This window comes from Carassius auratus, chromosome 36, assembly GCF_003368295.1.
Source record: "Carassius auratus strain Wakin chromosome 36, ASM336829v1, whole genome shotgun sequence".
NCBI lineage: Eukaryota > Metazoa > Chordata > Actinopteri > Cypriniformes > Cyprinidae > Carassius > Carassius auratus.
In genome coordinates, this window is record NC_039278.1 from 8,787,878 (window position 1) to 8,814,624 (window position 26,747).

At 36.4% G+C, this 26,747-nt stretch overlaps 2 protein-coding genes across 3 annotated transcripts; one reads left to right on the forward strand and one right to left on the reverse strand.

The window, feature by feature from the left end:
• The first annotated feature begins 202 nt into the window (after window positions 1-202).
• LOC113055148 (ran-binding protein 3-like) lies at window positions 203-11,756 on the forward strand. 2 transcript variants are annotated; one of them, XR_003277502.1, is made up of 18 exons: window positions 203-260; window positions 2,113-2,168; window positions 2,246-2,282; window positions 2,532-2,594; window positions 2,693-2,764; window positions 3,037-3,102; window positions 3,311-3,403; window positions 3,868-3,968; window positions 4,506-4,610; window positions 4,885-4,979; window positions 5,083-5,158; window positions 5,266-5,353; window positions 5,693-5,817; window positions 5,892-6,012; window positions 6,852-6,994; window positions 7,084-7,243; window positions 8,516-8,632; window positions 8,729-11,756. XR_003277502.1 is itself a non-coding variant. In XM_026221163.1 (17 exons), exons 1-17 carry the CDS (start codon window positions 239-241, stop codon window positions 8,557-8,559), a joined length of 1,467 nt encoding a protein of 488 aa, XP_026076948.1. In that variant the 5' UTR covers window positions 203-238; the 3' UTR covers window positions 8,560-11,756. The 2 variants fall into 2 exon arrangements, 1 of the variants encoding a protein (XP_026076948.1); XM_026221163.1 differs by having other exon boundaries at window positions 8,516-11,756.
• Window positions 11,757-21,823: 10,067 nt separating this feature from the next.
• LOC113055149 (neurturin-like) lies at window positions 21,824-26,353 on the reverse strand. Its single transcript, XM_026221164.1, has 2 exons — window positions 26,101-26,353; window positions 21,824-24,713 (listed from the first exon to the last, which is right to left on the reverse strand). The coding sequence occupies exons 1-2, from the start codon at window positions 26,351-26,353 to the stop codon at window positions 24,286-24,288; spliced, it is 681 nt and encodes a 226-aa protein (XP_026076949.1). The 3' UTR covers window positions 21,824-24,285.
• Window positions 26,354-26,747: the final 394 nt, after the last annotated feature.

Sequence of the window (26,747 nt, forward strand, 5' to 3'; positions counted from 1 at the left end):
CACATTTCACGTTTACAGTGCATTCTGGTGGCCAAAAGATAAACTACAAGACGAATCCTTAGCACTGCGTTCAGACTAGAAACTAACGCATTTATTCTCATGTTGTTTAAAATGTAAGCTTTATAATTATATAACTTAGTTCTGTAATTCTAGTAAAATATTTCCAACGCAGCGCAGTTGTCTGCGCTCTGACGTCACGGCAGACCGCAGAGGATTATGGGTAGACAGCGGAAGTAAGATGGCGGAGGTGACAGATGAGGGTAAGAGATGCTTGTGTATGAAATGTCAGTTTATCTTTTTTTGTTCCCTTTTATTAACTATAATGAACCATTTTGTGATATGTGAGACTGTTTGGGGTTGACAAACCGAGTGTTTGCTTCGTTCACTTGATTTAACTCTGCAGTATTATCGTAGCATTTAAACGCACCGGCCTGAGTCAGAGACAGAGTTAATGTTTACATACACTTGTGTTTATTTATGTTCTCTTACAGAAGTGTGTTCGTCTTTTACACACAAATTTGGTTCTGTTTTTATACTGGCTTGTACATTTTTTTTCTATTTTCATACGTGTGTAGGTAGTTATTTATGGAGTGGAGGTGTCACTTTTAACATGTTTTAAGCTGGATTGGTTTTGGGCGTTAAGATGAATAATAAATATAGTATTCCACAAAAAACGTGCTAATGGGTTTTCGGAAAATATATATATTTTTGCAGTTTGCACTGTAGCTGTCCTTCAATGTAAAGAGTCTGCAAAGTTGTTAATGAGAAAAGTGCAATGATAAAGATATTATCTCTCAAAAGAAAGAGTCGACTCTGAACTGCCTTAAGAGTCGTCATATTGTTAATTCTTCTGGGTGTTACCCATGTAGGGGTCACAAGGTAGTACATTTACATAATCCTCGCTGACCTGCCCATAAACGCTTCTGTTAATTAGTTATTTTTGCATAATTTCTAACACAGTTCTAACATGTGCACCTCAAATAAGTAAATTCTAATAATGAATGCAATAAAACTGCTGTCACAGCACGTAAAGTACCACATACAAAGTTTAAACTTATCACAGAGAAACTTTCTGAACAAGTCATGCTTGAGATGGAGTTTCCTGTTGAACAACTGCATCGGTATCATCCTCGGACTCAGGCTTGAATTGATTAGGTAATATCAATGCTATTTTTGTAACCTTATGTAGCATCTGTGTTTACAAGTAACCCTCCCGAAAGAAATATGAATTATGATAATGCACCTTTCATTTATGTTATGTATACACATTCATTATGTGTATACAGAAAGACCAATCACAACAGACTTGGCCAGCTGACCAATCAGAGCAGAGTAGGCTTATGGAAGGGAGCGGTTTACAGACCTTAAGCTCAGAACAGCTTTGAATTGTTTTTCGAAATCCTTGAAAAATGGTTCTTATATCAAATGTATATTCTGTAAAAAAAATGACAATGTTTTCTAACCTTAGATGCATTTAAACGTGTTGTAGGGGACTTCAACACAATATTAGGACACTTTAAAATACCATATGGCATGCGGATGCTCATTTTCCACAAGTTGGTATAATTCTTTAAGGTCTTGATGAAATGTTTGTTTCATACTTTTGTTAAAATTCCTCAGTGGGTGAGTAAATTTAACATTTTTACCTTGTCAAAAAAACGCTCCGTTCACAGCAACTCTTTTCGGTGCATGTCTCTTTAAATTATAATAAACTACTGTTCATCCCACCCCTCTCTTCTGTTTTTGTGTATTTGGTGGCGTGTTACCATCAGAAATGAAACCCTGAACTCAGGAAAAAAAAAGAAAAAAAGTTGAGACTGTTCAGGGTTTTCTGGGGATTCAAAAATAATCAGTTTTTAATTATTATAAACTATTTTTATTGATGCTTTTCAGTTTGAGTGAATTCTATTTTTAAATGATAATACTGTATATAAAATGAATATGATCAAATGCATTTATAATGAACATTTCTCACACTTTAACTGCTGTCTTGGATTTATTTTCGCCACTAAGGGTACTTGAGATGCTGTTATAGTATGTTGTAGAACAGAGAGCAGTTAAATAATTTCCACTTAAAGATGCCAAATCAATATTTAGTTTTTTATCTTACAGAGAAACCTGATGTTGCTCCTCCAGTGTTTGTGTTTCAGAAAGATAAAGCACAAAAGGTAAGACCAGCTCTTCTGTTCTCACCGCATGACTCCTGATTCAGTACTGCTCTTGAATCTCTTTTTTTTGTCTTCAGAGGTCAGCAGAGGGATCCAGCACAGATGATGGAGAGGGTGAGCTTCAGTCTTTTTGCAGTCAACAGACAATAAGGATTAATTTAACAAAGAATGTTATTACAGAGACAAAAAAGTCTTTGTTTTATTTTTGTAAGAAAATAATACTTTTGTCTTTCTTTGTGAGAAAATGTCTTAGAAATGCATACCAAGAGTCCTGTGTGAAGAATTCATGTATGCATGTGTTTTTAAAAATTAAATGTATATTATATTTAATTTTCCTTTTTCTGGACTTCGGTTTCTGCCTAGACTCTGATAAAGAAGACTGCGGTTACAGTCCTGCTGCCAAAAGAGGAAGACGATGTCATTCCGGTAATCTGTCCGGACAATAATTACAGGTCTTCACAGCACATTACGAGCTTCTTCTGTTTAGCCTGGTTTCTTGACACACTTTCTTTTCCGTTTTACAGTTTCAAAGAATAATGTTTTCATGCCACCCAGTTTCTGCCCGTCACCAACCGGAAACTCAGACTCAGAACCTGGTGAGACTCAATGTGCTTCAAATTTCTACCAAATCACATTTATGTAAGTCAATATGAAATGACGTTTGTAACGTGACATTTATGAGTGAAACACGATTGGATTCTGTCCATTGGAAATTTATCAGATTGAGAAAAATGAAAGTTGTTTCTGAGATGGAGCAAGTTATTACATTCAAGTTTATGAAGACAAATTTCTGCACAAGACCAAGAGAAAGCACAGTTTGGTTTCATGTTAACTGATGTTGTTTTCTCCATTGTTTTATCATTGCCAGAAGAGAAGACTGTGGGGTTTCGCCTGAAGCCCCCGACTCTTATCCACGGTCAGGCCCCGAGCACTGGTGAGGCAGTGTTTGAACATCTGCTGTTTTGGACAGTCTCTTGATTAATGTGCACTTGTGGTGCTTTCATAAGTTTGTTTATTTACATAGACGGTCACCATTTGAACCTTCTGTGCCAGAGGCCCTCAGAGGGCCTGACAAAGTCCTGAGAGATGTGTCACCAGGCCTGGCCGGTTGAGAGGATCATTATTTGATTGAATCGTTTCAGGTGTCCCCAGCCCCAAACCCAAAGAAGCCCAGCGCAGCATCCTGAGACCTCCAGTGCTGCAGCCCCCTCCGGCGCGATCCCCCCCTCAGAACAGTGAGTACAAGGGAACACAAAAATGACTGTTCGAACAAACACACTTTGTCTCTTATCGAAAATAATATAACACAAAGCTAATGGCGATAATGTCCAGTGAAGTTTTATTCAGGCATCAGCTGAAAGAGCATAGGCTGAAAGTGATTTAAGAGTTGATATTGACACATTCAAATTAAGATATATAAAACTAGTTACAATTTAAGATCTGCACGGTTAAATCTAGGCTGTGTTAGTTCAGTACTCAAGCATACCGAACCGTAAGACCTGTACTGAAAATATTCTGTACGTGTGATTGGCTGATTAGGAATTTGTGTTACCAAGCAATTGAACTGGTGTACTTAAAAAGGTGTCTGGTGAGGGTATGTGTACCGTTACACCATTAGTGAGTATTTGATGAACACCAGCTCGGACAGATCTGCTGAAGCTGAACTACATCTAACAGCTGCGGTCTGTTGTTTCGACAGACACAAGCAGAAGCAGTTCAAACAGAGCTGAAAACCTCTCTGATGGAGGAGCAGAATGTGACGGTAACTCTGCTGGCTCACAGGATAATGACCTGTCTTTGGTAAGAATGCACTGTTCTAACAGTCTGTTAAAATCTTTTGAGTGCCCTTTGGGAGGAAATAGATTAATGCCGGCATAATCATTTGACAACCCTTGTCCAAATACTTTTTTTATTCATTTTAAACTGTGTGTGTTTTTTTTTTGTTTTTTGTTTTCAAATATACCAAACATTTATTTTTGGAACATTTTGCTTGAAAAGCGCATTTGTGCTGTATTTTTTCGTTAAACACCACTTTGTTTATTTTGTTACATAACTCAAAGAAATGAATATATCTTGAAGTGTGGCTTAAGTGTCTTCATATTTTTCGGGGCCAGCATGGGCTTTGGTCCAAAGACCAGACAAGTCTTGTTCTATTTCACACGACTGTGGCTTCCAGAAATGACTCCGTCATCTTGTTCTGGATGTCTTTGTTGTGTTTGGCTGGCCCAGTAGTTCTAGTTGAAGCTCTGACATGTAAATATAGCAAAGTGAACGGGTTATATGAGCAGTCTGGACACGCTTTTAAACTTAAATGACATTTTTGTTATTTATTTTAAGGTAAAGAACAACAGCACTTTTGAGCACAAAACAGAAGACAACACTGAAGGTGCCCCAGTTGAAGGCAGTTTTGTTTTTGGGCAAAATATGAAAGACAGAGCAAAGGTTTGATTCATATGCATGCAATGTTTTCTGTGTGACGGTCTCATTCCTATTAGTCTGTCAATATAAAAATGAAGGGATGATTTGGTTCCCATTCTTTCCTTAACTTGTGAGTATGGAAGCATTTAGGCAAATGTTTTAATAGAATCTCTTATATAAACTTTACTAAGACAAAAAATTCAGTTCATTTCATGAATCAGTTGAAATGATAAGATTCAGAATTTTTCTTCAGTGTTTTCTGTGTGTTTTGTTGAGAATATAACTGTATTTGCTGCAGGTGGCCAATAGCTGTGTCTTATCTGAGAGTGGAGATTGTCCTCTGGCTGAAAATTCAGAGGAAACAAATTACTTCTTGCAGTACAACTCTTCCAGGTACTGCAATTGACATGTTAATGCTAGTTTTTAAAGACATTTTCACAGATCTCCCCAGGCAGAAACTTGTAACTTTTCTTGCCATCGATATTGTGTTTTGTAGTCCACAAAAACCTGATATCAGCAATGCCAACAGCGTGAAGTTTGTCTTTGGGCAGAACATGTCGGATCGTGTCTTGGTAAAACGAAACAATATTGTCCTAAACCTTTATATATTTGTCATTTGGCTTTGTAAAGTTATCATAGATGACAGTTCCTGACTTGTTCACGTATTGCATGTTTCCAGGCACAGCCGAAATTCAGCAGAGACCCTCAGCCAGAGATGGGCCTGTTCAGCCAGATTTCCTCCTCACAAGATCAAACTGTGGAGAAGAGTATGTGTTCTAGATTCAATCACAAATCACAACTGACAGATATGTTTATGCTAACACTGCATCTTTACTACGTGCAGAACTTTGTCAGTGATAAATAGTTTTTCTCTCCACACTGAAAGCAAAATACTGTGTGAAATGACAGCAAGGCATTACATCATTCATATTACATTGAGACCAAGCAATTTCTTCCCGACGTGTTTTTTTTCTTTCAAATAAACAACTCCTGTTTCATGCATTGTTTACATTTTCTAGCTTTTTATTAATATTATATTCTTGTACCCCTGCACTAAATAGTTCAAGTGTATGTTCAGATTGTTAAAAGTAGTTCATGTGCTGTAGGTGACACCATGAAAGAGTCTCTGGAGGAGTCGGCGGCACGACACGAAGCACACAAACCGCAGAAGTGTTTATTAGAGCGGGTGGAGGTCAGGACAGGAGAGGAGTCGGAGAGCAACGTGCTGCAGGTGAGAGCAGCTCACACATCTGACCCGTACAGACACGCGAGATGCTGATGCTGCTCTGTCCCGTGTGTTCTCAGATGCAGTGTAAGCTGTTTGTGTTTGAGATGACGTCTCAGTCGTGGGTGGAGAGAGGATGTGGAGTGCTCCGACTCAATGACATCGCATCCGCTGATGACGGCACCTTACAGTCCAGACTGGGTAATCACTACTGATGTTGTAAAAGCCATTGGTCGTATAACTTTAACGCTTTCATATTAATATAAGTTTTCTCAGGCCATATGAGATACACTACCATACAACAGTTTTGGGTCATATATATTTTTTAATATTACTGAGAAAAACATTTATTTGATCGAAAATAAATAAATAAAAACAGTAATATTTTGGAATATTATTAAAGTTTATTATAACTGTTTTCAACTTAAATGCATCTTAAAATGTAATTTATTCCTGTGATGCAAAGCTGAATTTTCAGCATCATCCAGTGTCACATGATGTCATTCTGATATACTGATTTAACGTTAATGTCAGTTTTAAAAACGTTTTTTCTGCTTAATATTTTTGTGGATTATTTGAAATAGAAATCAATTGTAACATCGATCAGTTCAGTAATTCTTGCAGAATAAAAATTGAATTTTTAACTTTTTTTTTGTTAATGGATGAACTATTAATTCAAAACTATTTTAAGTGAGCTAATGAGATGCACAATAACTGAAGTGTACTGGATGGTTGTTTTATTCAAAATTAGTGCTTGTTTTTATAAAAACATTCATTAAAAAACAGTGCATTTTCATTACTGTCAATGCAGTCTGCAGTTTTTGTAACTGACTCAAGGGGGTGCTAATACTTCTGTTTAACCAGTCTCGGCTGCTGAAGTTAGTGGCTGATGCTGGTAGTCTCAAAATTGACTTTTATTTAGCAGAAAAATTTCATTCACACATTTGCAAAAGAGCACAGGGTGTAATTCGATTAGTAAGAAGAATCTGCAGTGGTTTTGTTTACTGAGAGCTGATCCCGGTGTGTGTTTGTGGTTTCAGTCATGCGGACTCAGGGAAGCCTTCGGGTGATCCTCAACACTAAGCTTTGGCCTCAGATGCAAGTGGATAAAGCCAGTGAGAAGAGTCTCAGAGTAACCGCCATGGACACAGAGGAGCAGGACGTCAAAGTCTTCCTCATATCTGTAAGATTGCACTGAATGATGAGTCTTCAGAGATTGTGAACAGTGAGTGTTGTGTTGTTGGTCTCATGCGGTCTCGTCTCATCTCTCAGTCCAGCTCGAAGGACGCTGCGCAGCTGTTTGCAGCCCTGCACCATCGTGTCCTGGCACTGCGGAGCACCAGCGGCCAGGAGTCTGACGTCCGTCCAGCCGTCCGCTTCAGTGATGACGACGAGTCCCGCACGCCCCCCACATCGGCTACGCCCGCTCCAGGTAATCTTTCATACCAAGGAGGAAAGGAACTCACTGATGCCAGTACTACTGAGGTCTCTATGAAATATTTTTTTAACCATTGATAGCCATTCAACATTGCAGTATAATTGAGAGCTATCAGTTTTAACATTTAGTAGATCCATTATAATAAAGGTTATATTTGGCTACCTGTGCCGTCCAGAAAGGAAGAAAATTGAAATCGATAAATCCTTAAAGCTATAAAAGTTATTGATTTTCCCCTTCTTCCTTTTGCTCTTTGATTAACACAGATCACAGCAGCTGGGTTATTAGGTTTTTTGGCTGCTATGAATTTAAGAGCTGCTGCTTTTGAACATGACGCAGATCTGACACGCATTTAAAGTCATGAACTGACGAGTTGTGTGTTAGATGAGGGAGACAGTGCTGGGATGCTCCAGAACAGTTCTGAAAAACTGCATTTCAGAGACACGTGACACCTTTAACAAATACTTACATACATGACCAGTTTTAAGGCAGCTTTAATCACCTGACTTAATGACTATTACAACAATTCTTTTAAAGAAAAATAGACAGAAGCAGCAGTTCTGAGTGGCTGTTTATGTGACTTTTGGTGTGTGTTATTATTTTTTTCTTTTTTGGAAATCCTGTATTTATTAAAAGAATAATATTTATTGAAAGATTTATATTTATAATATTTATTGTCCACATTCATTATTTATTCAACCATGCTTTAAAAATACAAATCATACCATGACTTGAATACATCTCTTTAATAATGCATATTTCTGAATAAAAAATTTTGCTTGGCTGCATACAGTCAAAAACATCCAAGAAATTTTGATATCTTAATGAAAGGGAAAAAAGGCTCAATAAAATAATAAAAAAATAATCTATTAAAAATCTTTTATTATTGTCTCTCAGTTTTTTATTAGTATTAATTATTGATAAAATTAAAAACAACAACAATAATAAATATGATATAAAAGTTTTTCAAAATCTCATGAATTCAAAGAATACATTCCAAGAACGAGGCACATGTTTTTTTAAACTAGATTTTTAAGTCAATATTTAATTTCTCCCTTTTAAAAGTTATGCCTTATTATAAGAGATATTTATTTGGCTGTCCCAAGTATATATATGTCTATATAGTTACTTTTGCAGTTAATATTGTTTTTTCCCCCTTCTTTCCAACACCAGTTTTTTGTATTCATCTGTTTTTTGGGTTTGTTTTTATCTGTGCTTTGCTAATTGGTCAGCTTTGTCTAATTATATATATATATTTTTTTTTTTCAGGTAATCTGGAGGCAGGTGTGTGTCCATCCACAGGGGACACATAGTGATGAGCCTGCTGCTGATTTCTATCCCACAATGCCTCACTGCAGCACTTTGATCCGCTCAAATACTATGCAGGTGGTTTTTTTCTCCAAAATCTTTCAGGTGTACTGTAGTCTTGTGTTCAGCTGGTTTTATTTATTGCATTTTAACAGCAAAAAATCTCATCTTCAGGACTGGACACATAACACTCTTAATGTCATCATATTGATGAAAAAGAGAGGCTCTTAGTGTTTTAGTAAACTGCTTTTCCATTCTAAATGTGAACATAATTACTCCATTTCCTGCTGAGAAACCAAACACAGATGTTCGTGTGTCCCATCTCATCTTCCATCACGGATCTGCTCCGTTTCAGCCGCATGATCCCTCACTTCCTCTCTTTAGATCTCCGAATGACTTCGCTTGATTTAGTTTCCTCATAAAGTGCTGGAGATCAGTACAGTATTAAAAGAGCGCTGACCGTTCATGTCTGATATCTTATAAACATTTCCGAATCAGACGTTTCACACTGCAGCTTTAAGTGGACCTCATTTATTATTCATGTTATATCAAATTAGTTTAGTCTCTTTATTTAAAGGAAAATTCACCTATAAATGAAAATTCAGTTGTGACTCTTGTTGTTTCAAAGATGAAAATAGGACATATTTTTGAGGATTCTGTCAAAGCAACAGAATATGGGTTTGGATGCATAAACGCTGACAGAGTTTTTATTTCGGGGTGAAATGTTTTAGCTTTTACTTATCATTGCGGTTAGGTTAACCTCAAACAGAAGGAACCATTGTACAAATACTTAGTGTAAATTATTCTCCTGTTTCAATGCAATAGTACCTTTTCACACAGTATATTTTTATGAATATGTCCTGTAAATCAAGATATTATTGTATAGTTTAGGATGGAGAGTTTTATAGCAAAATTTCTTGTTAATGACATTATCATAATATGGGTTCTGTATTGTTACTACAGTAATACTAAATGTTATTTTTCTCACCTAAATATTTGTTTATCGAGGAGTTTTTGTCATAGGTTAGTGAATAACTAAAAGAAAGTTGGGCAGCATATTTTAAATGTGATTGTGGAGCTACAGAACTGGACTATTGGGGAAATCTCACAGAATCTGTCAGGGTTGCATTTCACACTAAAATAGGATAAGTAAAGAAATACTCCAACCAAACATTTTCATTTATATGAATTTGTTTCGGATACGAATTCTCTGCAGTGAATGGGTGCCGTCAATATGAGAGTTTAAACAGCTGATAAAAGAAATCACAATAATCCAGACGATTAGTCCATCAATTAATATTGTGTGACGTAAAAAGAAACAAATCCTCCATTAAGTCATTTTTAACTTCATATCCATAATAATGTTTTCTTCAGTGAGAAAGTATTCTTGTCTGAATCAGGAGAGAAATATGCACAGATGATTTACAAGTGAGAACAGATCTAAACAAACATATCTGTGGATTTTGAAGTGGGAGGAGTTTCACTGGAGGAAGCATTATTATGGATTAGGAAATCATATTTGGGTCAGTTTAAAGTTAAAATGTTTTGATGATGAATTTGTTTCTTATTGACATGCAGTTATATTATTTCATATTATAAAAGGTATACAATTCTTAAATATATTCAATTATTTGACCGTTTTATACAGTTAAAAGAGTTTTTAATAAGCAAAACCTGCTACATCTTAAGTTATAGAGGGCAGTTTGGATCATTACAAATGATTTTAATGTAATTTCAAATTATTGTAATATAATTGAATCCTATATTTAATGTAACTGAATAAATTAGTCAGTTATATTGCAATAATTTTTTTCCTGTTGACTTTGTGATGAAATGCAACCAATGTATTTTTTGTGTGATTTGCCCTGCTGTAAAGTGTTTTTTTTTTTTTTTTTTTTTTTTTATTTTTTTTTTTGAAGAAGAAGAAGAAGAAGAAGCAAAACCTGCTTCATCTTAAATTGTAAAGGCAGTTTGTCAGCTAGTGTGGGTCAGACGTCACTCATGAGGCACATTACTGCCTAACAACACACAGAAACCTGTGACTCTCACACAATGTAGTTAAAGGAGGGCTTTTCCCACTCTGCTGCTGAATATCTTCAATACACTGCCAGCGATAGGTACTCAGTTGTAGCATACGCTCAGAATGTGAACATAGAAAACAATGTTAGGTGCATTGTCTGTTTCTGACCACATGTGCACAGGAAGCAGATGATGCATTGCTCCGTCCTGCTCTTCACACACAATCTTCAGGACAGTTGAAGAGCAGGGTGTGAAGCATCTGACCGTGTGGAAAAGACTATGAAGAAAGTGATGAAATGATCATCCTTCAGTCTGTTTTTCACCTATATTTGTTCACACTAGAACAGGTTACATTTAGTAATTTTATAATAGGATACTCTTGAACTACAGTATTGTTAAAAATTAAACAAGTGATATGTAGATATGTTATTAAACAAGCATTTGTTACAAATTTAGCAAGTTTAAAAGCTAAAAAAATACTTTTTTTGTCCTGTTTGCAGAGGTTTTAGTGTTTATACCGACTATAGCACTTAATTGTTGTGTTGTGTGTTCGTATTTGTGTTGAACCTGCTTTCCTTCTAATATTGCGTTCTGTTGTTCTGCTGCAGAATTAATGTGTTTTTCCATTCAGTTTGATGTTTCTCATCAATACGAAAGGACTGGCAGGGCTAAAGATTTACAAAACCCATGTTTGCTTGCTGCGGGTTGATTGCTGTAAATGTCTGTAAATGTTTACATTTTGTGTGTTGCAGCAGATGTTCTAGAAGACATATTTTTCTTTTTTCGGTGGGGTTGACTGTGTAGACCTCAGATAGACTGTGAACACGCCGGTGCTATTTCTGTTCCAGAACAGCTCAACTGCACTGGTCTTGTGGTTTAAATACACAATTTTGCTCTGGTGGGAGCGTTTAGAGATCGTTTAGAAGGGCTAGGCTGCTATTGGACTGTTGATTTCACTGGGATAAGTATGTCTTTTTGTTACCTATGATTTTGAAACGTCAAATGTGGATATATGTTTGGTCTGTAAGAGACATTTCTGTTTTCTGTTAACCTTGTGACAAGTTATAAAACCCTGTAAAATGCAAAAAAAAAAAAAAAATGCCGTTTTCCTCCCTCTTTTATTTTTTCATTCATTATTCATCCAGCATCATTTTCTTTTCTCAGTAAAAGAATATTACATTCATGTTTGCATTTAAAATGATTCAAACCATTTTACTCTTCCACCTATTCACATCTGCTGATTTTACATATGAATTATGTAATTTATTATGCCACTCGGAAACCTGCACTGCCTTTGACTGTTGTTTGATAAAGTCTCCTCTTCCTTTGTCTGCACTCTCTACACTGTGTCAGATTATTCCTCTAATGTCAGTATTTTGTTCTAAACTGCATCTGTTTTTAATACCTAGAATGTTCCTCCTTATATCCTTTTAGAGCATTCTAGGTATTTAAGATTTGAAAAAAAGGTAAGAGTTGTCTGGGCACATTGTTACTTGTTCCACACACCATCTCTGACACAGAAAAAAATATAATTCAGTGGCAAACAGTTTATTATCATCAGGACATAGTCAAACAGTAGGGTCATGAAAACTGTTGTCCAATAATTGGCTTGACAGAGTTACTTGGCTGACAACTTCAGCCTTTTGAGGACAAAATATTTAATAATAATAATACAATCTACAAAAATATTTTCTAAAACAAACGTAAAAACTCAAATATAATTATTGATTGATTGTAGGACAGGAAATAATGCAACATATGCAACACTTTTAGAACAAAGCAAAAACCTGACAATAGAGAGAAGCCAAACAATTAAACATACAAAAATAATTGTTAGAAAAATATAATTGTTAAATGCGGACATTAAATGTACCATGTAAAATGACTCAAACATGGATATTAAAGTTGTCCAGTTGGATTTCGCAGGTAACGTCAACTTTACCTCATTGGACTTTGCGTAGTTATGTCACCATAAACAATAGGAAAACGTTTCGACTATTACAGCCCATGCTCAGTGTGGTGGGAGCAGGCAGGTGTTTATTCTGATGAGTTTATCCACAAACAATGAGCTTAAAGGAATACTTCACCCAAAAATGCAAATTAGCCAAAGATTTACTCACCCCCAAGGCATCCTCCTAGGCGTGTCTGACATTCCTCTTCAAGACGAACACATTAGGATTTATATTAGACTTTGTCCTGTATGTTTCAGTCTGTATAATTGCAGTAAATGGTGCCTCTTTTTCTGAATCCAAAAGAAAAGTATCCATCAATCATGAAACTTTTCCACATGTTTCCGGTGTGTTAAGAAAGGCCTTCTGAAGTGAAACAATGCGTTAGTTTAACAAAAATGTTGATTCTTAAAACTTTATAAACTGTAATGTCCAGCTTTCGGTCGCTCAAGCAGGTGCATTCACAAAAAGCATGCTGAGCACATTACGTAGGTGTAACCATAGACAGTAAAAGAAATGGACACAGCAACCCCATTGAAACTCAATTGAGACAAGTGAAGCCCATTTTTAGCGTTTTTTTTAGCACTTCCGTTTCTGACGCGCAGACTCAAACGAAGCTTGAGGATGTCAGCAACCTGTCTGACAGATGTAAATCTTCTAGTAGCTGTGCGTGCAAACTGCCATCGTTAATCTTGCAGAGACGTCGAGCTTGAGCGGGAGTTCTTTGGCGTGAGTGAGCAGGAGTAAGTATTCTGATTAATTATTGTGTATAGTATTTTAAAATGTAACGCCAGTACGCCATATTAAGTTAATTGCCTGCAAGCTTCTCCTCCTGTCTGTACGGTAATGCGACAGAGAGCCGAGTGGTTATGACGCAATCGTTAGCCTATTTTTTACAAAAACTGTTTCTACGGGGCCATAATGTAAAATAGAAGGTAATGGAGCCCTTTATACATTGTCGTGTATCTTTAGAAATAAATAATGGACAAACGGAGTCTTTAAACGCCTCAGATGTAAAGTTATTCGCTGTCAAAGTGACGCCAAAATGAATGAGTCAATGGGATGCTAACGCAAGTGAAGTTCTGCTAAAAGATGGCAGCACGCAGCCGACTTCAACTTCCGGTCGAGTTCCTTGCCGCCTGGCTATAACGAATGGCCCAGATCCAGGGAGAAGACTGTAGTCTCGCGAAAGCAAGCTCTGGGGAGAAACATGTAATCTCGCGAGAACCAAGTTTTGTTTACGGCACAGGAAACAATGCGAACAAGTAAATTGTATATGTTTTGATTAAAATGGTGTATTTGTTTCAATACCCAGGATGTTTAAACAAGTTTGTAACAAGGTGTTTTGTTTTGCTTTATCCTCTGTGCATCTGAGTTTGTTACTCTCGTCCCGGATGTTACATTATGCATTTTGTTATACCTACATCTTGTGCCTGACCAAGTGTTTTTTATTTATTTAAATTTTTATTTTTTTGAGGTTGTGACATTGTTATTGGCTCTAATAGTCAGTTTTATGCATCCAGGTTGAAGAGTTGAACCGCACCCCAACTTAAGTAACCTATTAACCAAAAAAAATCTACTAGTCAGCCACTATAATAATAATAATAATACATTTTATTTGTAATGCTCTTTTCTTAATACTCAAAGAGCTACAACATGTACAAACAAAACAAGTCAACCACAATTACAATATCAAAAATAAAACCATAGTAATAGTCATTAATTAAAAGCTTCAGTAAAAAGGTATGTCTTCAGAAGTTTTTAAATCAATCTAGTGAAGGTAATGCATTCCATAATTTAGGCACATTATAGGAAAAAGCCCTCCCCCCCATGGTTTTTAATTTACAACGAGGCTGATACAAGGAAAAACAACCGGCAGAACGGAGAGAGTGAGAAGGTGTGGAAAGAGTTACCAAGTCACAGATGTAATCTGGAGCCAGCCCATGCACTGCTTTATATGTTAAAATCAGAGTTTTAAAATCAATGCATGATTGAACCGGGAGCCAGTGTAGTTCCTGGAGCACTGGGATAATGTGATGGCGTGAGGATGTACAAGTCAAAACCTGGGCAGCTGAGCTTTGAATATATTGTAGTCTCTTAACAGAACTTGCAGGTAAACCCCCAAAGAGAGAATTGCAATAATCGAGCCGTGATGTGAAGACATGAATAAGCCTTTCAGCCTCAGGCCTAGAAAGAACGGGTCTAATGCGAGCAATGTTAATGGAGATGGGAAAAAAACAACAATTTTAGTTATGTTTTTGAAGTCAACTGAGCATCAAAAACCACACCCAAATTACGGACATGAGCACCAAATAATAATAAGGGGGTAGCTCTGACTCCATTAAGGAATACAGAGTCAGAGTCTTGTATTATCTAGAGATGATCTGTTCGTGTGCATGCTGTCTCCGCAAGAAGCAGTGCTCCATTGAAATACACTGGTGAATCATCTGAAGAGACTAGGTTTCAAATAAACCAGACAAAGAGCTGCCTGACCTTGTCACAGGAGATGATCTACCTGTCAGAGGAGTGCAGTTTCTAACAGTTTTTAACAGTTTCTGTAACTTATTACACATAGAGCAAGGCTGTTTAGCTTTGTTAACTAGATGTTAGGACTGTGCAAAAAAACGAATGTGATTTTCATGAGCATCTCGTCAGTAAAAACGCTCCGGTGATTAGAAGTACATCTCCAGCACGTGCGTTCAGATCAGGATCGCCAGTTTTTCAAAACAAATCCTGCCCACTTGCTTCTCAAAACTACGTTTCTAGGAAGGCAGCGTGCGCTCAGCTGCTGTCGAATCACAACACAGGAACCGCTGGCCCAATCAGAACTCGTTATGTATTTCTGAAGGAGGGACTTCATAGAACAAGGAAGTCATCAGCCGTTTTTATGACAGTGAACACAGCAGTATACAGAATACTGTGTTTTTTTACTGATTTGCTTTAACCACTTGAGTTGGGTCGAAGAGGTATAATCTTTATCCCATAGTGAGATACTGAACGAATGTTGGAAAGAACGTTAGTTTACTAATGTCACCCCGGTCCTCTGATAACATGAAGTGAGGCATCTCACAATATTGCCCTTCTTGCCTGTCCCGCGCAGAGAAGATATCTATTCGATCCACTGGCCTGGCGAGTAGAAAAAATCCTTAGCTTTGAGCCTTCCTTTCAAGGTAACATCTCTTCATTTTAAACCTCTGTTGTTTAACCCTTGATTACAATAAATTAGATTATCTAAATGAGGAACTTAAACGAAAGATCAGTTAAAATAATAGTAATTAAACAAGTTTTCAGTTTTGAGCTGTTGGGCTTTCTGGCTTTTCATAAAGCATTTGTCCAGACTAGTACAGGTCCTTCTCAAAATATTAGCATATTGTGATAAAAGTTCATTATTTTCCATAATGTAATGATAAAAATTAAACTTTCATATAGATTCATTGCACACCAACTGAAATATTCCAGGTATTTTATTGTTTTAAAACGGATGATTTTGGCATACAGCTCATGAATGCTATAAACAGGTCCTTTTTGAGACAGACCTGTATATAAGGAATCATTCAACAGAATTGTTTCTTTTTTAAGCACTTTTGTCTATTTGCACCTGTAGATTTCAATTACAATATGTCTTTAAAGTCCATTCGCTTAAAAAGAGTCCGAAATCGCCACATTTACTCAAGTATTCTGATGATTTTTACTGAGGTATTTGTTCATTGTTAATTTGCCTGATCTTAAACAACATTTCTTTTCCTGGCCGTTATATAAATCATTATTTTCAGATTCATGGTGTGATAAAAAACATCTGACTCTAATATATCGACAAAATGAAACAATATTTTTTAACCTGGCTTATTCCAATGTTTTGTTCTAGAACTGTATGGAGATTGGTTCATATTTAATGCATCATTGCATTTTTAAACATAAAATTTCAGACAACTTGTAACTACACCATGTAGTTTACTCTGATCGGACACCAGTGTGAACTTGAAGAAAACTGACTTCATATATTCACTAAAAACTCCTTGACCCCAGTAAAACTTTAGTGCAAAAAAGTCAAACATATCAACACCATGTCTTTCTGACAATAATAACGTAGTGACTGAAATGTACAATCCTAGCAGAAAGTAATCAAAGAGGAATTATCCTGAACTGCTTGGTTTGACATGTGAATTCATTTTTGTGCTTCTTCACTGGGGCGTTTCTGTAGATTTCATCAGCTCTTTAATGCATCACTCTTTCTGGAGAGCTTCACTTGAGTTTATTTTAACAGTGAGGGTGTGATGTGTCAGCTTTGGTTGGCTGTGAAGTCTACTGTCAGCCTAGAAAGGGTGTGCATGCGTGAGGCCATGAATGCATGCAGCATTTCAGATGAAATGCGTTGAACACTTTCCCAGAAACCTTTAAGAAGAAATAAAAGTGCCTCCTGTTAACGGCTTCAGTACAGTAAACATCCCAGTTGTGTAAAAAAACAAATTCTCAAAAATATATAAAACATTGCAAAAACCTGTCTCTTTCATGTGCTGAGTTTAAATTAATCAATTTTTAAATAAATGTAATTTTATTTCATTTTACTGATTTTATTTCATGTTACTGATATTAACAGGGTTTCTGCAGGTCTTGAAACATCTCCATCCTTCCACAAATTAATGCTTTAAAAAGATCATACATTAGAAAGTCTTAAAGCTGCAGTAGGTAACTTTTGTAAATATATATTTTTTACATATTTGTTAAACCTGTCATTATGTCCTGACAGTAGAATATGAGACAGATAATCTGTGAAAAAATCAAGCTCCTCTGGCTCCTCCCAGTGGTCCTATTGCCATTTGCAGAAATACATCGCTCCCGGTAAGAAACAACCAATCAGAGCTGCGGTCCGTAACTTTTTTTATATTCAAAATGTAGAAAAATGTATATAATAAGCGAGTACACCATGAATCCATTTTCCAAACCGTGTTTTTAGCCTGTCCTGAATCACTAGGGTACACCTATAATAAGTGTTTATATTCGGACTATTTTAGATTGCTTCGGGGTACCGCAGCGGAGTAACACAGTACCTTTGTGATTCTTCATAGACATAAACAGAGAGAAGTAGTTCCGGCTACGATGTTCTTCCACAAGACGCAAGCAGTTCTGTATATTAACCGCTAGAGCGTCAAAAGTTACCTACCGCAGCTTTAAATCCATAAAGTCATGCCATAAATTTGTTCCATGCACTGCAAAAAACGAATGTTTTCCTAAGTATTTTTGTCTTGTTTTCAAACACAAATGTCCTTATCAAGATTCATCTACCTGAGATACAAAATAAAGATATGAAGTCTAGTTTTTAAGAGGGTTTATGTTTAAATTGGTCTTAAAACGTTCCTTAAATTTTTATTTATTTATCTTATAAAACCTACAGAAACTCAATGACTCTTTAAAATATTCCCTCTTTCTGGGACACAAAAACATGACTTGGAAGAAGTGATGTTCAGTTTTAGCACCTTATTTTTTCTTCTTCCAGACACAAGGTGGTTGAAGCCTCCGTGCCACATTTTGCTTTTGTCCAAAAGGTTATGACAGATCGCTGAAACGTACGTTTGTATACATTGACATAATCATACTCTTCGAGTTTAATGAGTACGTGTGCAGTATCTCGCAGCACTGATTTTGGGTTTCCTCACGGTTCCCTTTCAAAACAAATGTGGTCAACCACAGAAAATATTCCCTGGATGAATCACCGACACTGATGATGATAATTACCCTCTCCATTAGCATGCATGAGGTGGAACGGGTGGAATCTGTTCAGTCTTCACATTTTATTTATTAGTTTTACATTTATATTATGTGGACCGTTCTCTACTGAATCATATAAATAAAGGATGTTTAGCTGTAATTTTAATAAATCTCTGTTTTAAAGTGCCCCAATTATGCCATTTTTACAGTTCATACTATTGTTTTGGGAATCTCTTACAATACACACTGCATTAAAGGCAATATTGGAAATGGCATGATAGGGACACTTTAAATAAAGCTCTAATCTGGCCATTTTTCTCAGCTGTTTTATGAGATGTGGCTCTCGTTTGGCTAAAAGTTCCAAAAGCGGTTTGGAATTGTGCTGCTTGCATGAGTCACATGCTAAACTGAGTCATTTAATCAACTAAATATTAGCAGACACGGACGAAGCTGTGACTGAATATCGGTCAGTGCTCAAAAACAGCCACTCCAAATGTGAAACGTGCAATAATAATAATTATATGTGTATTTATCATAATAAACTTCAATACCTTTTTGTCTTAGTTTCACTTTTTTTTCATTTCAGCAATGATCTGTTAATGTCTTAAGTGATCTGTTGAGTTTTACTTAAGTGCTCTCATGCATTCAAGATTTATGACCGTTTAAGTTGAGCGTTTCTTCTTCAGGTCTGTGATCATAATGAGGCAAAGTTTAGGATGTAAAACACCACAGAGCATGTCAAAAGTTTCACTTGTGGACAATTTGAAGCCAGCTGTCCTCTTCAAAAGTCCAGAGGGAATTGATTGCATGATATCATTTAAATGTGGTCACGATAATGTGATTTTATGGCATAAAATGCCCTCCGAGCTCTCTCATCCAAGGCCTTTACAGCTAGACTAAAGCTGAGATCTCAATGCCCAGGTAAGTGTAGCTAGTGCTGTGCTCTAGGACTTCTGGTTTTCCTAACAAAATGATAGACCAGAGAATTTAAACAACTTCTAAATCTAAATGAATGGATAAAGTGCAAAATAAATGCAAGTGACTGAGTGTTACTATGGATGTTATCTTATGGAAAGATAAAATGCAGTTGCTTTGGAGGTATTAAGGTAAACCTTATTGTCATGAGCTGGTTATAAGCTGGTCCTGGTCCCACACTAGCAACAATAGTTTCTCAATTAGTGTTACATCATATTCACACTGAAGTCCTCTTGAGACACAATCAGACGATCTGAGCTCATAATGAGAGCGTTTCGGTCGAAAACGTTCTCATGCATGGCACAAATCAGCGATCACTTCAACATGTGAAGAAAACCAAGGACCAGATCTTGATTTCGTGTAATCGAGACGGGCTCGTTCACCGGAAATAATGACTCACGACGTGTTTAGTCTGAGTGACCCACTCAGATGGCCAGTGAGATCCAGACAGTGTATAATGACAGAGTCAAAGCAAACAGAAAGGGCTGGCAGTGATGGATGATGTTTGTGCTGAGGAGATAACGTAACACTCGTGGGTCAAAGTGATTTACCATCCAAACTACAGTGATCGATTCCTCAAAGCAGAGCAGTGTTTTCTCATTGTGATCACCCTGGAGACTCGCCAGGATGTAGCTCGTGAACATGGATCCTCATTTCAAAGTCAAACAAGCCTGTGGCCACCTGTTATTATACACGTCACTCTTTCAATAGACAGCAGAGGGCGCTATATGCATAAACATCACTATATGCAGGCCATTTCAACTCCTGTTTGGAAATAAAGCCTGGATTGTTTAATTCATATTATAGATTACAGGCTCCATTGTATTACTCTTTTAGCACACATCAAGAACTGCATAAGGGAAGGAATAAATCTAATCTCATGGTTAGATAAGTGATATAAAAATAGAAAAGCTATAAATAAGTCTTGAAGGCTTTGCAGTTAAATCACAACTGCCTATTGATATTTGACTAGGTACAGTATGAATAATATACAAAAATACATTATGTTGCATACATATTTCATAATTTGATAACATTTTCATAATATTTGTAATTTATTTAAATTGAATTATGTATTTATTTTTATTGCTGAAGTTCCTCAGAGTGAGGAGTGATTGTACTTGTTTTAATGATTTTTGTAAGTGATGTTAATTGTAAACACATCCAAGGCAAGTACTTCACAGTAAGGATTAAATATAAGATATCTTGTTTTGTGAAAGTGGTATTTAGCCACCATACAAAAAATTTGGTAACATTAGTCCATTAGTTAATGTTAGTTAATTCATTAATTAAACAATGAACAATACATGTATTACTGTATTTATTCATATTTGTTATTGTTAGTTAATGAAAATACAGTTATTCATTTTTAGTTCGCGCTAATTCACAGTGCATTAACTAATGTTAACAAGCTATCTATCTATCTATCTATCTATCTATCTATCTATCTATCTATCTATCTATCTATCTATCTATCTATCTATCTATCTATCTATCTATCTATCTATCTATCTATCTATCATCTATCTATCATCTATCTGTCTGTCTGTCATCTATATATCTATCTGTCTGTCCGTCCGCCCATCCGTCCATCCATCTATCCATCTATCTATCTATCTATCTATCTATCTATCTATCTATCTATCTATCTATCTATCTATCTATCTATCTATCTATCTATCTATCTATCTATCTATCTATCTATATACTTTGTTGCTCATCATTGTCTATCTTAAGGTCTGCCCTTTTAATTCCCATAGTGCATTATTTTTTTTTCTTTCTTCAGAATAACAAGGAAAAATATTTCCCACTGTTGCTTACAAAGTCCGGGATGACGACAGTGCCCTCATTAAACCAAGAAAATTCTGTAGTCAATAGTTTTCATCAGACTATTGTGTTCAACAGAAGAAAGAAACTCAGGTTTGTGACAACTTAGGTGTGAGTATATGATGACAAAATGGTCACAACATTTTTGGGTGAACTATCTCATTAAAGATCAAACTGGGGATCCAAAACCACACTGGACTCCCGCTCAAACGTTATTTTAGACAGTTCATTTGAAAATAAGTGAATTATGTACTAGCAAGTCATGAAGACTCAAATGGGCAAATGGATCAGTTTTCTAGGAATTACCCCACAGCTCTGTAATTAAAACTTTGCAATGTAATGTAAATGTGTCATTAGTTAAATTGTAGATACATAACCTTTAAACTAAAGCACCAGGTTCTCTCACAGTCCGGATTGGGGCAAGTCTGCAAGTGTGTGTGTAGCTTACACCGACATTTATTCACGCACACACAGAGCTGTCGACAGTAATGCATGCATGTCATGGCCATTCGCTGTGTACTAACACTCGGGGAGGATTATGGGTAATATGTTGACCTCAAGAGATGCATGTTTCTCAACCTGCATCTGTCGTCCAGCATTGAGGACAAGAGGAGGCTGGAAATGAAGTTTGCTTCTCGTTGCTGAAACCTTGCATGAAATTTGCAAGATTGAGATCAAATAAAAATCCAAACAAGCTAGCAAACAAACTAAATTTAATTTGTGCTTATGCTACTCAAAAAGTGAAACAGTGACAGTATTAATCACACAGGGTTGGGATGGTTTTAAAGCTGATACAGTTTATTAAATGTTATATATCGAATACAATACATATGAGATCTTTTTGGCACCCAAAAAAATGTAATAAATATGTTCTCGTTAAGTCAGTGATTCTACATCTAAATAAATAAACAAACCATAACTTACTCTTCAATAAATATACATCGTTTTTTATATAGATGCATTGCATCAATGTTTATTACAGTTGGTTAACAGTGTCCAACAATGCTCAAACTGAAAGGCTGTGTGTGTGTGTGTGTGTGTGTGTGCGCACTGGGTTAACAGGACGTCCCACTGCAGCAGGTGGAAAGAGACTGAGGCCATATGGACAGATAGATGAACTCCTCAAACACTGCAGTTACTCCAAAGAAAGGAAACGAACAAACATGATTAACCGCAGACTGACAGATTTCGATTTCAGTGGTTTATACGTCACTCTTTCGATCAGACAGGAGTGCATGTTTTCTTATTACTCAGATTGATTCTTTGATTTCATGTGGATTTTTTTTTTTTTTGTTCACTTAAAAAAAGTGCTATAAATACATTATTAGCTAGCTGTTTTTATCAAACCAGATGGTTATATTTTGTTTGTAAGGATGTAGTCGCTTCAGTCAAATGAATACATTTCTTGGACTCAAATAAGATCAGTCAGTTTAAATGTAACAATATTTAGGCGTATTATATTTTCCACTATAAAAAGTTCACTCAAAAGTGAAAAATCTGTCATCATTAAAGAAGATATTTGAGGAATGTCTTTTCCCAAAATCGCCAAAACATTCTTCAGATTATCTTCTTTTATGTTCCACAGAAGAAAGGAAGGAGATTTAGGGTGAGGAAATCATGACTGCATTTTCGTTTTTGGGCGAGCCATCCCTTGAATTGGTGCACTAAAGCAATATCATACCAGAAACATATAGCTTAGACACTTTTGCATATGGTATTTGATTATGAATGTGCATTGATGAGGTGAATTAGATTCTATTTCATAACAATTGTTCTAGTTCAGCATGCTAAAAGATTTGTACAACCGTAAACATGCACATTACTACTGTACATTAGTGTATTGCATAAATCTTCAGTTTGGTTTCATATATATATATATTTTTGTCCATGTGAAAACAAAATAATCTTCAAAATAAGTTTGCATGAATGTTTGTTACAGTAGCACACAGTCTTTACACCTTTGTTAGCACAAGGTTTGTTGGGTTTTAAGGCCAGGTGTTTGTTAGGGCTTAAGTCTTGTTCTGTAATTACATCAGTGCTCTAATGAACTGATTAGACTTACGTGTGGCTTAAAGGGTCACTCAACTGCTTCCTGAGCACAACAAATTGATTTCAATCACACTTCAGTTATACACCAAATTACCTTCAGTACTTCAGTTATATACCAAATTCGCTTCTTAGTACTTAATAAAATAGTTCTGATGACCGTTGCGTGCAATTATCGTCTTTGCAATCTGTTGACATCATGTGTGCGTGTCTTATTGCAGCTGTAATCCACTAAGTATAGCATTATATAATGTTATTATAATTATAAAATATTGTTTTTATGTCAACGCAAACATGATGGACTGCAGAAAGTCGGAACGAGTGGATAGTCTCACCAGTGTCTGTGCTTGTTTGACATCTGATCACAGGAGTTTAGAGCTAAAATCGGGACACTTTTGCAGTTACTGTAGGTCCTTCCCACTTTAGTTGTCTGTGTTTTTGGCCAAGGTCTGACAGGAGCTAAGTAGATAAGACTCTTCTGTGATAGGATTTATGCAAACGAAGTGGATTTGTTCAGGTTAACTAAGGGAAGACCTCAGGCACAGATTTCCTGACACTGGCTGCTGCTGAGAGATTTCCTTCGAATCCAGTTTTTCCACTGTTGCCATTTACAAATCTGCATTTGTATGATATTTAGCATTTGAAAATCTTTTGATAAAATGCTGGGGGGTTTTTTACAGAGCAATGTTGACTATATCAATGCTGAGGTAGGTGTTCAGTATAATTATATGTTCATTTGAACTTGATTTGTGGGAATGTTTTGACTTTGATTTGTCAGAGTTGAAACCTTTGAGAGCTGCTGGGCTCATTTACAGGTCGGTTACTCAATGAGCAAGTTTTGTTCGGCACTGGGTGTGCCTTTGCTTTGTTTACTTAAGCCCTGAATGAGTTTCACCATTGAAACTCTGAGCTCAACATCCATCCAACATTTCAAGCCATCTGAAGTAGACCAACGAAGGCAATAGAAACAAGATATCGGCAGCATCACATTCGCAAAGGATAAACATGAGGATAATTATTATTTTCTCAATGTATTTTCAGTTTCTCTTCATCAGAAGTGTCTGAGGAGAATCTGTCAACCGTTTTTTTCGCGAAGGCAATGCAAGACATTTGCTCTTGCCTCAGTGCTTTAAAAACCCAGAAGATTTTCTTCTCTGGAATCAAGGGTCTGTAGTTTTCAGAGATTAAAACATGCTATGACCCTCGACGTCAGACGCATCCGCATGCTTTGGCTGAGAACTCTTGGATTGTGTGGTATTTATTGGCGTTATCGAGGAAGGAGACGTCCTCCTCGTATGCGGTGGGCCGACAGCAGGGGCTGTGGCGAGCCTTGTCCTTCTGCTCCTTTGTTAGCAGCCGCGAGCGCTTCATGAATGCCAGCGTCAGGTCATAGTTTTTGCGACTAGTAGTGCACTTTCCGCTGCAGTAATGGAAGACTATAGTCTCGTCACTGACGTAGCCCAACCCCAGCTGAGTGACTGTCACCTCCACCTCCCGCAGCGAGCAGGGTTTGGCTCGCTTTTTAGCACGTTTAGTCCTTTTGCTCTGCTGGGCATCTCTGCGGGCTTTCCTTTCCACCAGTGTCCCGATGACCTGCTTCAACTCGCCCTCTGTGAAGCTCTGGAAGATCTTCATGACTGAGATGGAGAAAAATATAATTTCTTTTAGCATTTAGCATGCCAAAACAGTAGCATTAGGGTTAGGTTTATGATAATTTTAGGGTGCATTTGGGGTGCATTTTATGGTCATTTATTAATTTAATATTAACTAGTAATGGTTAAAAAGTTATTCCTTTGAAATGAGTTTGTACTTGGAGTCAGAACAAAATGCAATGTTATATTTAAATTAAGCCAACGAGCCAACTCTGTATTAAACAATCTTAAAATGAATTATAAATTCAATAGAATAAATAAATTCATTCTATTAATTAAATCTTCAAAGATTAAATGGGGATTCATGAACATGCCCCTTAAAGTTTATACATTATATTTATGTTTTAGATGCTGGTAGAACCATATTTTATGTGAAACACACGATTATACTCATGTGATTATGTTAAAGGAACACTCCACTTAAAAAAAAAAAAAAAAAAAAAAAAAAAAGGTTCATTTTCCAACCCTCATAGAATTCAACAGTTAAGTTTTACAGTTTTTGAATCTATTCAGCCGATCTCCGGGTCTGATGGTAGCACTTTTAGCTTAGCTTAGCATAGATCATTGAATCTGATTAAACCGTTAGCATCATCCTCAAAAATGACAGAAGAGTTTCAAAATTTTTCCTATTTAAAACTTGATTATTCTGTAGTTACATCATGTTCTAAGACCGACGGAAGATTAAAAGTTTCGATATGGTTAGGAACTATATTCTCATTCCGGCGTAATAATCAAGGAACTTTGCTGCCATACCATGGGTGCAGCAGGCGCAGTGAAATTACACAATGCCTGAAATATGCTGGCTGCAACTACACAAACTACCTGGGGACTATTTTCTGAACTTTTAATTTTCCTTCGGTCTTAGCACACGATATAACTACAGAAGAGTCAAGTTTTAAATAGAAAAAAATAAAGAAACTATTTGGTCATTTTTGAGCAAGATGCTAACGGTCTAATCAGATTCAATGATCTATGCTAAGCTAAGCTAAAAGTGCTACCACGAGACCCAGAGATCGACTGAATGGATTTAAAAAAACTGTAAAACTCAACTGTTGAACTGTAGGGGAGTTGGACAATCAGCCTATTTTAATTTTATTTTTTTAATTTTCAATAGTTTAAGTGCAGTGAATCTTTAAGAATATATATATTAGTTTTGTTTGGTTACCAAAGTGGTGTGAAAGTACAAACTTTAAAATTGAAACTGCAAGGAATATTGGTCATCAGATTTAGAGTAAAATTCACATGAAATTCTGTTTATGTGAGTTGGACTTAAGCCTGAGAAGCCTGCATGTTAAATGCAATCTGATGTAAACAGTGATAGGCTATGCTATAATGAACTGCAGACACAACACAAGAGAACATAAGGCCTTACATTCTGATACGAGAGAGTTTCCTCTGTCAGCTGATCTGATCCTTCGTTGCCGCCGACCTACCACAACAGTAGACGACGAATTGCTGGGAGTAAATGAAGATGATGAAGGTGAAAGTGATGAGGATGAAGCTCTGTGGTGGGGAGGAGGGGCTGGGGCTGGGGCTCGGGAAGAGGGAGTGGTTTTATGGAAGAGCAGAAGAAGCACAGCACCACAGAGAATCAGGCCGATGGCAGCAAACTTCCATAACTTCATCTTAGAACGAGGAGAAGCATTGGGCCCCTGCAAAACAACCAAACTTCTATCACTCAAAAACCACCAACTGTTTGTTTTTCTATTGAGATTTAGACATCACATAATTAAAACAAGTAGGCTAAAGCCAGAGACATTAGATGTGATTTTAATTTTGTCCGAATATTCACTAGAATTGAAGAGTAATTTGCATCTACATGTCATCTAGCTCCTTAACGAAAAAATAAGTTTATTCAAGTGTCCTATTAGTATACTTCTTTTAAACTAAAAATAGGAAAGTATGCTTTCAGTTTACTTTTTATGTACTTCTCAGAAATAGGCTTTATGTACTCTTCAGAAATATACTTAAAATAAATTTAATTTAAGTAAGTCAATTTCTACTCACAAAAAGTGTAAA

Coding starts and splice junctions, on each gene's coding strand:
- LOC113055148 (XM_026221163.1), top strand. CDS start 239: ATGGCGGAGGTGACAGATGAGG. Junction 261..2,112: donor GGCGGAGGTGACAGATGAGG/GTAAGAGATGCT, acceptor TTTATCTTACAG/AGAAACCTGATGTTGCTCCT. Junction 3,103..3,310: donor CGGTCAGGCCCCGAGCACTG/GTGAGGCAGTGT, acceptor GAATCGTTTCAG/GTGTCCCCAGCCCCAAACCC.
- LOC113055149 (XM_026221164.1), bottom strand. CDS start 26,353: ATGAAGTTATGGAAGTTTGCTGCCATCGGCCTGATTCTCTGTGGTGCT. Junction 24,714..26,100: donor AAACTCTCTCGTATCAGAAT/GTAAGGCCTTAT, acceptor TCTCCATCTCAG/TCATGAAGATCTTCCAGAGC.